Source organism: Musca domestica, unplaced genomic scaffold (genome assembly GCF_030504385.1).
Source record: "Musca domestica strain aabys unplaced genomic scaffold, Musca_domestica.polishedcontigs.V.1.1 47, whole genome shotgun sequence".
In the NCBI taxonomy this organism is placed as follows: Eukaryota; Metazoa; Arthropoda; class Insecta; order Diptera; family Muscidae; genus Musca; species Musca domestica.
Genome location: NW_026712338.1, coordinates 497944 through 512925, shown reverse-complemented (window position 1 = coordinate 512925; position 14982 = coordinate 497944). Strand labels below are relative to the sequence as shown.

Sequence of the window (14982 nt, the reverse complement as noted above, 5' to 3'; positions counted from 1 at the left end):
TGCATCTGAATTTGAATAATTCTGGCAGGACGTGGATAATGCATTAGGGCTGTATTTTTATACTTTGCGAAGCTTTTCTACCTTCTTATTGTACCATGGTTTTCATATTGTTTGTGTATACGATATTTAACTTTTATAAAAATATAAAATATTCAATTTTCCCACTATGGTAAAATTTTTTGTACGTCCGTAATACCGAAATTCGCAAGGTCCGTATCTTAGAAACTACCAAATAAAAATAATTTTTACAAATTTGAATAATTTTTCATTTAAAAATTGCAGTTCCAAAATTATGCCATGTTTACGTTAGAATTTTTTGTAGGGTTAACCTACTTTGAGAGGATTTATTTGAAGTAAAAGTAATGGATATGACAGTTTAAATCCAAATCTAGTGGGTTAACCCTCATATATAAACGTACTATTAGATTTTTAAGATTAAGGCTGTTATGAATAGTTTAGAGTAATCAGTATAGGAGTAGTATAGGAGTTCTCTCAACAATGAAAATAAAAGTGAATGAATTTAAAAGTTGTTTTAGTTGTTTTTTTAATTGTACTCAGTTTAATATTCTTAACGAGTTCAAAATGACGACCTAAAGCCGACCGATTTCTTCCTCGAGTTGAAGGAACTTACTCCCGCGGTTCATTTAATGAATGTGTCCAGCGGTTCAATTTCCTCATGTCTCATTCGTAAACAACAGAGGTTCCTCGGGGATTTTGCTTTCTCGTTCTTTTTATCAGGCATTCCTTTTTGATTTCGTATTTGTTTCGTTGGGGACGTCTTTCATTTTTGTTTCCCACACGCACTTCACAAGCAAAGCGAATAGAGCTTCAGTGACATACACGCATTGGACATTGGTTGGACCTTATATATATATTGGATAGTAAATACGCTGATTATCTGAAATAATACAAAATTAAATAATACTGTACATAGAATTGGTTTATGAAGGAATTTAATCTAATAATATATCTGGGAACAGCACGAAATACAATACTCCCATTATGGATGACGTTGTTAAATTGGAGTACCTTGTGTGCGGGGAAATACTGGCTCCAATTTCCGTCAATGCGAAGGAGCAATTCTTCTTGAAATGCCTGGAATGCGATGAATATTTTACGATGTTGGAAGAGTTTATAATGCATTATCAGTACTGTCATAATGATAAATTTAAGATGACAATGCATTCTCCCGACACGAGTAACGCCCAATATCAACGTGAAGTGGATATACAGTATGCAGATGAATGCCAGGAAGATCGTGACATCCATGAAGAAAATGATGTTGAAGAAGTCAAGGATGAAAATGAAGAAAATTATGAAGCTGAATATGCGTTGGTCAATGAAAGTCAAGATAATATCGACGAGGATTTTGGGGAGGAAGAAGTTCACAACTTTAAAGACAGTGAGGGAGAGGATGGAAGTGGTGATGATGATAATGAAATTGGTGATAATGAAATTGATGATAATGAAGTTGATGAAGATGCTGAAATTGAGATGTATGACGAGGAAAACGACAAAGCTGACGATGACGACGAACTATTGCAGGACGCCGACGATAGCCAAGAGGAATACGACGATGAAGGATCCCAAGATTTTGATAGGATTGAAACATCTAACAATGATGACGAAGTGAGTATATATTTTAATTCTTGCTTGGAAAAGTTAATTAGGAACACTCTATGTATTGGAAATATTCTTTCCATGTTAGAGCTGCACAACAAACTTTAAGAATATGTAATTACAAATAACAAATCGAGTTCGCGGATGAAGGTCTTGCAAATTTAATAGCCACTAGTAGTTGAAGAACTTATACAAATGTAAAGAGGTATTTCTTATTATATATTACATACCTATTCGACATCATAAGGGAAACATTCTCTGCTTTTATTGAGTTTTTCTACCGCACTTGTTGCGTTGATCATTTTGTTGCAGATGGCCCTAAGCAACTTTGCATGGTATTGATGGTGTGCCACCGCTAAATGGAAATCAACTACATTCGGAAGCATCCCAATGTCCATTGAGTACCGTAACAATCTGTGAGAGGCATTTATGCCTCCCCTTCCCATTGAAGGGGAAATTATGCAGTTTACTGTTGGCATCTCTTTTGGAAAACAGTATAATCGGTGATTTGTTGTTGTTAGGCTGGGCAGTTGAAGAGGTGCAGTGTGTCACGTGGCACTGCACCACACTGAGACAGGTGTTCTGCGCACTGCTGTCAATTCAAGCCCAATATGAATTGAGACTGATGCAACATCCAGATCTCAGCTGTCTCAAAACTACTCTGGATAGCCGCAGCACCTCTTTTTCTTCAGCTGCAATGGGAGGCGGATGTTCTCCAAGTATGGTATTCACTCAATATTCTGCTTTAACTGCTGTGACCGTGTGACCGTAGAGTGCATACTATTCCGTCTTGTTTGATAGGCCTGTTAATTCAGAGGCACTCTCTTATACCAATGTACCTCTATCGAAAGCCTTAATTGCTTGCGCGGAGGTTTCCTATATACTAGATTTTAATTGGGATGCTTGGGTTTATAACACCCAAGCAAGAATTGCATTGACGGCATTTTATTCTGCTGCAGACCTTCGCCTTGTCATGTTGCGGTTCTGACAGCACTGAATGCCATAACGTAGCACCACATCGGAGCCGCATAGTTTACCACAGGCGACCTACCTCACTGTAAGAGATCATAATAAGAGATACTGTCGGCCAGAGACTTGAGAATTTTGTTCCTACTTCTAATCTTGTGGCAGATAGTTGTGGTATGTGCCGACGACTTAAAGTGGTAATTGTGGTCGGAGTTAAAACACCATCCAGCTACGAAAGTGTGGTCTTCGATTTTTTGGCAGATATTTTCGTATTCCTTGCAATGAAAAAAGCGTTAAGATAAACTAGGTAATGGTTTATATATCGCATCATTCGCGTACTCTATGAACTCAATGCCGCCTGGAGGAGGTAAAATGCCAGAAAGGTAGAAGTTAAACAGTTTCGGAGATATCATCACTCCTTAACGAACCCCCCGCTTCAATCAATGGATATTCAACTTCTTATTTCCGAATTGCAAGTACGACTGACGTCCACTCATGTACTTGATGATCCAACGTTTAAAACCTGGCTGGATGGCGGTGTGCACGATGTCCTCGAACAGTATAGTATGCATCAAAAGCTTTTAATAAATCAAGCGCCTCCATAACTGTTTCCTCGCACGTCCTCTATTTGAATACGATAAGATGGTTAGTGTATCTTCATCGGACCTTGCAAATAGTTGATGCTATGAAGTTTGAGTCATCTACAATGTATATATTATCGTCTCCAGTACTTCTTCATCCTTCTCTTGTCTTTAGTAGTCTACGGCACTGTTTAAAGATAAAGATGTAATGTAAATTTTGCCTTTGACTTTCATTTTAATTCTGGTCGAAAAATTTGACTTGTAAGTTCTTCATGCAGGCCTAATGCATCATCTACGTCCACCCTCCTTTGAGTTCTGTCTACATAGAAGCTTATTGGTAGATTAACAGAATTATGGCCCTCAGATGGATTCAGAGCGTTTCTCTGCCAGTTAATTTACCATAGATTGTTTTTTCTTTATAACAACATAGCTTCAAATGAAAATTTTCAAGTCATTTTTTATCGCTAACCCCATTTTTAATTTAAATTCAAATAATCTAGGAAGTACTACTCTTGTTAAGTTACACTAACATAATTAGTATATGGTTTTAAGTTGTTAAAAATACAGTGAACATTAAAAAAAATATTGTTAATAATTAATTAATAATTTATCAACAGATTAACATGCAAGTAATTTGCGCCTTTGATGCTACGATTCACAATTTATTTATTAGGACAATAGTTGAGATAATAGGTATAAAACCTAAAAAAGTTTTAGGACACAATAAGCAGTTTTTTTCGAGAAGGGCCTCTTGATATTTGTACTACTTGGCAATGAAAAATGAAAGCCGCCAAAGACCACTATGTGTTTAGCCGTTAGTTAAGCGGTGCATAGGCATATTTGTTGTGGATGACTTAAAATAATCGTAGTATTATTGCGATGGAACATATGCCTATTAAAGATAAATGTTTTCTCAACAGTAATATTGTAACGTAAGAAATTCATTAGTTTCATTTTTTTTAAATCAACCGTTGATATTTGTTCTGTCATAAATTTGACCGCCATAACGAAAGTTGTATCAACATAATTATCACAGAATAATGTTACCGTTTTGCATTCGCCAATCTCTTTTTCAGTTGATAGGCGAACATAGTGAATCGGAATCATTTATTTGTGAGTTTCTAAAGTCTGAAAGTAATTACAAAGCTTTAATAAGAGCATATAAAAATGAACCTCGACTTTGGAATCACAAGCAATTCCCAAAAGTGTTAAACAATGATGATCGAACTTTGTGCCTAGAAAGGATTACGTTGGACATTAAAAATACCCAAAACATTGAATTAAGTACTAACCAAGTCGATATGATAATACGTCATATGCGAATATCCTATTTAAAAAATGTAAAACGCTTCAAGTCCGCTGGGCAACGATTAGCTGCAGCAGAGTGTAATAGTGTTCCTTTGTGGTATTTCAGTGCATTGTCGTTTATCGAACCTTTTTTGAATACCGTCACTGCCTTCAAATCCCATTCACATAGAACACATTTAAAGAAAGAAAATATTATACAAATTCTCGAGATATACAAGGAATTCCCACAATTGTGGAATACCAATTTAGCGGAATATGTATCCTCTAATAAACGGCAGGAAGCGCTTCAGCAAATGACAGAGGTAGTGCGCAATGAAGTGGGCTTGAAAATCAAAGAAAGTTCGTTGAAAAGATACTTGGAAAATATTCATGCCCGTCTATATAAAGAAAAATGCATTATTAATTACAATCAAGGAAAAGTAACCAAACAAAACTCAATATATTATAATCATATGGTGTTTCTAATTGATCACGTTGGCCCATTTAACTGTTCATATTGTGAGCGAAAGCATAAAAGTCCGCTCTATTTAAAAGCCCACATCTATCAGCATCATCATAAAAATGACCCTCTAACATGCCCAATATGCGGTAAGAAATACGAAAAGTTGATTCCGTATGTTGCTCATGCAAGGCGACATATGAATGACTTACCGGATGAATGCAAAGTGTGTGGAAAAAGATTTATAAGACTTCCTGAACTTCGAAAACATATGCGTACCCATAATGGCGAAAGGCCGTATTGCTGCGAATTGTGTGGTGCTTCATTTACGGCGTCCTGGTCACTTCTGTCCCACATACGGCGTCACAAAAAAGCATATACAACATATTGTCAGATTTGTTCCAAAGGATTCTTTACGAAAGATGAATTGAGGTCCCACATGGCGACCCATTCAAATGAACGCAACTACAGCTGTAGCACATGCGGCAAATCTTTTAAAGTTAGAAAAACTTTAAAAACACACGAACTCTCACATACAGAGGAGCGGAATTATTCATGTCCGAAATGTGGAAAGAGATATAAGAATAAAATTGGAGTAAAACAACATTTGAAAAAACATCGTACTGATGGGGATAAATGACATGTATATTTATATTAAATTGATTATCCCTCAAATAAAATTGATCGATTTAATTGAAATCTAGTAACATGAGTTGTAGATTAATAGGAAACTATGAAGGTAAGCCATGTAGTACAAAGAGATGTCATCATGAAAGACATCAGGAGCCTAATTCGATAGTAAGGAATTGTTATTATTCAATGTCAATTCATACATAAATTGAAAATTTGTGGCGAATAAAATCGTATGCGCATGCAACAATTTTGTTACAAAGATCCAGAGTGGATCTTCAATGTCCCGGGGGTTCAGAAAAATTTCACCAGTTGTCATCAGCGCTGGAGACGATCGCTTTATACAACAACCAAGTGCCGGTGACATTTTCAGTTTTATACAACTTTAATCTAATGACAAAGTAAACATTCTCACCAAAAACATTTAATTTGATTTGGTTATAACACTCGGCAATTGAGTGAAAACAACTTCTGCCGAGAAAATTTTGAATTTGGTTTTGACCTCTTCCCCTAACTTATAGATTAATACATGTCAAAAAAATATGTATAGAAATTATTAACTCCAAGAAAATACAATTAGTGAGTCAAAATGTATATAGTATCTTAAAATAGCATTTTTGTTTTCAATCACCACACGACGAATATTAACAAGTAAGCAAAGGCTACAGTCGAGCGGGGCCGACCGTTGAATACCCTACAACACTATAATAAACGATACAGTTTATATAGGCGAGATACTCGGAAGATTTCCACAAGATATTGTGACAAATAATAAAAGAAAACCATCAGGTTTCGTTCTCTAATTTTCGAATAATAGCAACTTAAACTAAGTTGCTCATTTCCAATTTATTGGAAGATGTTGCACGTAAATGGTCTTCCTAGAACTGGAACCAATATTTCCCAAACACCTATAATCTCTCAGAAGTAGCAAAAGATTAACATTTATTATTGGTTTTTGACCAAAACGCATCTATATGAGATACAGACATTTGACTATATTCTTCAACGAAATCAGCGTTAACGACATAGTCAGAAGTGTGTCTTTCCTGTATTTGTGAATTCTCCAAAAAGTCACTGGAATGGACATTTTCGTATTTTGTCTACAAAAGTTGGCAAACTATTTCACACATTGAATATTTTTGGAAACTGCTTGGCTTTTTGCAATGCCCGTAACCCCCATTCAAATGTGCGTGAGGATCGAGCAATAATTACGACCTGCTGACAATTTTGCAGTTTTTTTGGTCCATTTCAACCCTTAAATATATGGCGATTATCCCCAAAAAGAGTAGGCTTCTATCCTGACCCTCATCTGATCCCCATGCAAAATTTCGTTAGGATCGGGCCATAAATGCGATCTGTATATGATATCCTGATATCCTAACTACTTAGTTTTGTTAGCTGTAGAAATATTACCAAATGTTTAATTCAAAATGAAAATATGCCAAAAATATGACAAAATTGAAAAAATATGAGAAAATGTTACAAAATCAATATTTTCATCTATAGAGAGATATTTTTATGCGATTTTTTTAGACGTCGTTTCTTTCCTGCCAAGAGGCCATTCTGAATTAATGAGAACTGTCGAAATCAGTTCAACCGTTCTCGACATATAAGAGATTTTTCAAGCATATCTTCTTTGATAGACATATATATCGCACATATTTTGCTATATATCCGTTTTGTTGGATGTTAAAATCAATGTAAAGATCAGGAGTAACCTTGTCATGGCTTTGTGATTTCGCCGCGATTTAAAATATTCGCGGTTTAATGAAAAATTTTGAATTTTTTCAACACAAAAGATAGGGTCTATTTTACCCGCTAAATATTATCCGATGACCACCCAAATTGGTAGGCTTCTTCCCCGCCCTAAACTCTAGCTACATGCGTCGATTGGTCTATAATTGCGACCTGTATAGCTACTGCAAAATCCGACATTTTTTCAGTTTTTGGTCCATTTCGACCCCTAAATATTATGCGATCATCTCCAAAAGAAATAGGGTTCTATTCTGACCCTAGCCCTACCTCCATTCTAAATTTCGTGATGATCGGGCCATAATTGCGACCTGTAGAGTGATTACAAATTAACATGGACAGACGGACAGACGGACGGACGGACATACATAGCTAGATCGACTCAACTCTGCGAGATAGGAAGATCCATATATACTTTCCTATGTGGGAAATCAATATTTCGAGGTGTTACATAATTTTTGGCCCAATCAAACTTATAATACCCCCAACACATAGTGTTGTAGGGTATAAAAAGTTCTGTGTAATTATTGAGCACATTATTTGGACTATTTGTTTTTGAACTTCCAACAGTTTAACAGCACTTAACTAGAATTTCAGGAAATATGTAACTTTTGCTATATTTTATCAATTTTGATAATATATGTTTTACTAGATTAGAACAATAATATTGCTAACACAACTGCCAAAGATATTCCTTCATTCCAAATTTTTAAGCCTACAAAATTTTATTGAACCACATTTTTGGTCAAAACAATAGAAAAACTACAGCACACTTTATATGTTGATAAAAATTTCCTCTCCTCAATACGACCTAATTATGTTACCGCTTTGCATTCGTCAAATCTCTTTCAGCTAATAGGCGTACAAAGTAATTCGAAGTCGTTTATTTGTGAATTTCTCAAGTCTGATAGTAATTACAAAGCTTTCATAGAAGCATACCAAAAAGAACCACAACTGTGGAATCTCAAAGAATTTCCAAGCGCGTTGAGCGATGCTGACCGAAATGCATGTCTAGAGAGAATTGCGTTGGAAATGAAGAAATCACAACATATTGAACTAAATTCACATGAAGTTGATCTTATTATACGCCATATACGATCGACTTATATGGAAAATTTAAAACGTTTCAAAAATGCTGAGCAACGAGTGGCTGCTGCAAGATGTAATCGTGTTCCTTTGTGGTATTTCAATGCATTATACTTTTTGGAATCCCTTCTGGGTGATGGCCCCGATGTCAAATCTTCAAATCGTAGGCATCTAAAGCGGGAACAAATTTTAAAAATGATCGCTATATACAAGAGATTTCCTTATTTGTGGAACACGAACTTGGCAGAAAATGTATGTTCCAATAAGCGACAGGAAGCTATTCAACAAATGCAAGAGACGGTACGCATTGAAATGGGTTTGATAATAAAGGAATGCTCGTTGAAAAAGTACTTAGAAACGATTCATGTTCATTTTCGTAATGAAAAATTAGGTTTTAAAGATCGACGAAGGAGACGTAAAACAAAATCAATATATTACAAACATTTGATGTTTCTAAACGGTCATGTTGGACCAATTGACTGTACATTTTGTGGCGTAAAATATAAAAACCCTTTGTCTCTCAAAGTGCACATTTACCAGAACCATCATCAAAATGATCCCCTTAAATGTGCAATTTGTGCTAAGATATATGAAAAAATTGAACCGTACATTGCTCATGTTAGGCGACATATGAGTGACTTACCAGATGAATGCAAGGAATGTGGCAAACGATTTATTAGGGCTGCAGATCTTAGATTACACATGCGTACCCATACCGGTGTGAAACCGTATTGCTGTGAAATTTGTGGCGCTGCATTTACTATATCTTCGGGACTTCTGTCGCACATACGAAGACATAAAAATGAATACACCCATCATTGTGAGATCTGTTTGAAAGGATTTACTACGAAACACTCACTGAAAGAACACATGTCTGCTCACTCAAATGAGCGCAAATATCGCTGTAGCATATGTGGTAAAGCTTTTAAAAATAGAAAAACCCTCAAAATCCATGAAACTACACATTCTAAGGGCCGTCATCACCCTTGTCCCTTGTGTGGAAAAATGTTCAAGAACGATGTTGGAGTAAAACAACATTTGAGAACACATCGAACCAATGAGACTTCATCAACATCTCCGTTTATTTAACTATAATGAATTGAATTTATACATGTATTAGTATTGATATAAAACTGTAATGCTTTTCCTGTATCATTAAATCACTTTGAAGAAAGCAACAAAAAGTCATAACGGAGGATTTGATTAAACTGTGATTTAGATCGTACAAATAGCAATATTTTTCTGTCTAATATTTTCCTCAAAAATTAAGTAGGAAAACTTGTAAACACGACCTTAATATCTGAGAAAATAATGTTACCGCTTTGCATTCGTCAACTCTCTTTCAGCGTATAGGCGAAGGAAGCAATGCGAAGTCATTTATTTGTGAATTTCTCAAGTCTGATAGTAATTACAAGGCTGTCATAGAAGCTTACCAGAATGAACCTCGACTATGGAATACTAAAGAATTTCCAAACGTGTTAAATGATGCTGAGCGAAATGAATGTCTAGAGAGGATTGCTTTGGAAATAAAAAATACACAAAAGATTGAACTAAATTCAAATCAAGTCGATCTTCTAATACACCAAATACGAAGGACTTATATTGACAATATAAAACGTTTCAAAAATGCTGAGCAACGAGAGGCTGCTGCAGAGTCTAATAGAGTTCCATTGTGGTATTTTAATTCATTATCCTTTTTGGAATCGATTGTGAACGAGGGCACTGATGTCAAATCTGTAAATCGTAGACATTTAAAGCGAGAACAAATCTTACAAATGATCGATATATACAAAAAATTTCCACATTTGTGGAATACTAATCTGCCCGAAAATGTTTGTGCCAATAAGCGACAGGAAGCCATTCAACGAATGAAAAAGACTCTGCGCATCGAAATGGGGTTAAAAATTAAAGTATGTTCCTTGAAAAATTACTTGGAAACAATTCATGCCCATTTTTACAACGAAAAGTCTAATATTATAAATCAAGGAAAGAGAGGCAAACCCAATTCGGCATTTTTTGATCGTATGCTCTTCCTAAATGATCATGTTGGACCATTTATATGCAAATTTTGTGGTCGAAGACACAGAAGTCCATTGGCTCAAAAAGTACACATTTACCAGAGTCACCATCAAAAAGACCCCCTAAAATGTCTGATTTGTGCTAAGATATATGAAAAAACAGAACCGTACGTTGCTCATGTCAGGCGACATATGAGTGACTTACCGGATGAATGTAAAGAATGTGGCAAACGATTTATTAGGGCTGCAGATCTTAGATTACACATGCGTACCCATACCGGTGTGAAACCGTATTGCTGTGAAATTTGCGGCGCCGCATTTACGCTATCTTCGGCACTTCAGTCGCACATACGACGACACAAAAAAGAATACAGACATTATTGTGAGATTTGTTTGAAAGGATTTCCTACGAAACATGAAATGGAGTGCCACATTCCTACTCACACAAATGAGCGCAAATACCGCTGTAGCATATGTGGCAAAGCTTTTAAATGTAGAAAAACCACTAGAATACATGAAACTACACACGTGGAGGGCCGACATCATCCGTGTCCACTGTGTGGAAAAATGTTCAAGAACGATGTTGGAGTAAAACAACATTTGAGAACACATCGAATCAATGAGAATACATCAACTAGTAGCCCTCTTATTTAATTAAATTAAATTAAATTAAAAACCACGTTGTAAATGACTTGGAATGTTGTACCAATAAAGCAATTGATCTAACAGAATTAATGGGTAGTCTAAATTACAGGATAATAAGGAGTAAAGAGGCTGGGGTAAGCTTAAACAAGATTAGTCTACGAATCACAATAGCATAACGATGCAAAATTAATCAAGAATCAGATATATGTATGTAATTAAAATATATGTACATTTCTGAAACAATTAAAGCTCCATAGGTATATTACTATTATTATTTTTTATCGAATTCAGTAATGAATTAAACTAGTTCAATCATGGGCAAATTTCTGAGGCACTAAATTTTTCAAGTAAATACTACTGATTAAATACAGGATGAGATAAAAAAATTGCAACAAAGTCAAACGTCATATTTTTTACATTTTATTGAATGAAGCAAAAAATGTCGGAAATAGCATAACATTTTAGAATTAGTTTAGATTTGTTCGAATTGGTCACCTTTGGCACGAATTATGGGCTTCAAACGGACAATGAAACCGTCACACGCTGCCCGAAAGTTGCTCTGCGGTATTTTGGCCCATTCCGGCTGAAGCACTGTCTTGAGGTGATCGACACTTTGGTATTTTTTAGTGCCAACCTTGTTTTCAAAAGTACTCCAGATACAATAGTCCAACGGAATGGTATTCGGAGATTTTTGTGGCCATTGTGCTCTGGAAATGAAGCGAGGAACCTCATTTTGTAACAATTCTTGGGTGGCGCGTGCTGAGTCCTGTTGGAATGTCCAATTTCTGCGGCCAAAATGTTTGCGTGCCCAAGGCTTTAATTCACCCTCCAGAATATTTTCTCGATAATATTTGGCATTTATTCTGATGCCACGGTCGATTAATACGAGCAGAGAGTGACCATCGGCTGTTATGGCGGCTCACACCATCACCATGGCCGGCGCTTGAGTTCTGATGGCCAACCGAATGTGCACATTAACCTTTTGCTGACCTATTGGCAAGTAAACACGATCATTTTGTTTGTTTACAAACTGCTGGACAACGAATGTTTTCTCATCGGAGACGAATAAAAGCAAATTCGGCTGTTCACCACTTTCGTTCAAGCGAAGCAACTCTTTAGCTCTTTTGAGTCTATTTTCTTTCCGTTGCGGTGTAAGTTCTTGCACTTTTTGGAATTTACCCTGAACTCATTTTACAATATTTGCCGAATGGAATATTGCGATATGTTCACCTCACGAGCCATTTTCCGGCCACTGCGACGCGGGTTTCGATGAATTCGCTTCTTTACTTTTCGAACCATTTCTTCTGATATTGCTGTTTCTTCCGTCCAGTTCCTTGACGTCGGGCTACGCTACCAGTACCACGGTAACGAGCAATGGTACGAGACACAAAAGATTTATTCACATTTAAATGCTGTAGTGCTCTAACGATAGCCACTTGTGTTTTTTCCAGCCAAATATAAAGAAATCACACTATCACGCTTGAATTTCATCACGAATAACTTTTTTTCTGGAAAATTCTCATCAAAAAGATTTTGCACGCTTGTAAACAATGTAATGAGCTGTCACTGGAATAATTTTAACAGCTGTCGGAGGAGAGACTTAGAAATGACATCAGTCTGAAGTTGGTTGCAGTTTTTTCATCTAACCCTGTAGTGTTTTCGGAAATTAGCTATCGGTACAATTGACAATATGACTTAACTTAAATGTTTGCATACATCAAATTTTATTATTTTTTTGTATTGTGTTATTAATAAGTTTCATTTAAATAAATTGTCGAAAAAGTTATCTGTGAAAAAATTAAATTCGGCGATGTGGTCTATATTTATGATTCTACACAGACTGCTAAGAAACTCAGTGGAGACTACTTCAATTTTAATTTTTGTTCTATTGCATAACTTTCGATAGCGTTGTTACAAAAATTGAATAAAATATTTTTTTTTGCTGGGAAGTAATTAAACACCACTTTTGGAAGCAATTATACAAGTATAATTTTATTAAGCTGCTTGGTACTTTTCGTTTAGTACCAAAATTATATAACTCATATTCATGATTAAAGAAAAATTTGCATAAGCCCAGTAAATTTCGTTTTGGAAATTAGTTTAAATAGCAAATAAAAAGTCTACATTCCCTCAAAAATACAGCAAACAATTTTTCTTCGATTGTTGCAGGACCCATTAGATAATGAAATCGCAGATCGTGATAATCCAGATTACAGAAATAAAAATCACAATATTGCAGCTAGTGATAGCATAAACCACGAAACATCAGATAGCGATACTGCTGATAGCTATAGTACTCACGATGAACAAACTTACACAACAACAAAAGAGGAAACTAAAAAAGCCAGAGCCGTTGTCAGCAAGTTCCTGGAATCTGACAAAAATTGGAAGGCTTTCCTCGTAGCGTACCAGAAGGTACCACAATTATGGGATCCGAAACTTTTTCCAAAAAGACTTAACAATGATGAACGAAATTCTCACCTTAAGGATATCGCGAAGGAAATAAAAAGTGTCCTTAATATAGAACTGGACACAATGTTGGTCGGTCTCACAATAGTCCGTATACGTCAACATTTTCGCATTAGATTAAATCGCTTCAAAACACCTGAAGACCGACAAGATGCAATCGAAAAAAATATTGTCCCTAAGTGGTATTTTGAGGCGCTCGCTTTTCTGGAACCCAGCATGGAACATTTATCAATTGCCAGCTTTGATTCACAACGAAAACATTTGAAACATGAACAAATTCTACACATAATCAACATATACAAGAGGTTTCCCAATTTATGGAATACTAATTTGGTAGAGAATGTTTGTTTTAATAAACGCCAAGAGGCCCTGGAACAAATGGCAAGTGTTGTACGGCGAGAAATGGGCCTGACAATCAAAGAAAATTCCCTGAAGAAATATCTGCAGAGTTTACATTCGCATTTTACCAAAGAGAAAGCACAAGTGCTCGATGACAAAGAGAACAAAGTAGTTGATTTATTATATTATTATGATATGAAGTTTCTTAAGGATCACGTTGGACCATTTTTATGTGAATTTTGTGACCGTAAATTTAAAAGTCCGTTGTGTTTAAAGGTACACATCTATCAAACCCATCATCGCAATGATCCCCTCAAATGCCCAATATGCAGCAAAGAATATGAGCAAATTCATCCATATGTCACTCATGCCCGACGTCATATGAACGATTTACAGGATGAATGCAAGGAATGTGGAAAGAGATTCATAAGACTCGCCGATCTCCGAATGCATATGCGCACCCATACCGGCGTCAAACCGTACTTTTGTGAAGTGTGCGGGGCTTCGTTTTCGAAGCGGTATTCTCTAACTGAGCACAGTCGACGCCATCAGAAGAAATATAAATTCTTTTGTGATATCTGCTCAAAGGGATTTTACGAGAAATCCCACTTGACCAGACACATGACCAGTCATTCCAATGTACGCAACTACTCCTGCAGCATATGTGGCAAAGCATTCAAGACCAAGAGACACTCGGAAATACATGAATCTACACATGCCGATGTTCGCAATTATCCCTGTCCACTGTGTGGAAAAATGTTTAAAAATAAAATTGGAGTTACGCAACATTTGAGAACGCATCGCAAACATATGGAAACAACATTGAATCCGTTTGAACATCAAGTTCAATTGTTTTGACTTTCTTTTTTATATGATGATACAAAAAAAATTAAAGTAAAATTTTAATTAAAAGTTCGTAGGCGTCTTTATTACACATATTGAGTTGCATAATTAAACAAATGCATTTTTATTGTTGTTGATATCAGTAGAACTCTAGGAGTTGAACATAAATCAACAAAATAGTACATTGAGTTTATGATGCCCTCAAATACAAACCATTTGTTTACAGTTACGATAATCTAATATAAAAACAAATTTTCCATAAACTTTCAAAATCTATCAAGTTAAA

The 14982-nt window shown here is 35.8% G+C and overlaps 1 protein-coding gene across 7 annotated transcripts in view; it reads left to right on the top strand.

The window, feature by feature from the left end:
* Positions 1-736: 736 nt before the first annotated feature.
* The window catches only part of LOC109612725 (zinc finger protein 567), a 28474-nt gene continuing 14228 nt past the window's right edge, over positions 737-14982 (top strand). Inside the window, exons 1-3 of one of the 7 annotated variants that reach the window (XM_059127747.1) lie at positions 739-926; positions 981-1629; positions 13215-14765. In XM_059127747.1, coding sequence (XP_058983730.1) covers positions 1003-1629; positions 13215-14711 — 2124 coding nt within the window. In that variant the 5' untranslated portion in view covers positions 739-926; positions 981-1002 and the 3' untranslated portion in view covers positions 14712-14765. The other 6 variants (XM_020037062.2, XM_059127749.1, XM_020037060.2 and 3 more) reach the window with 6 other exon arrangements.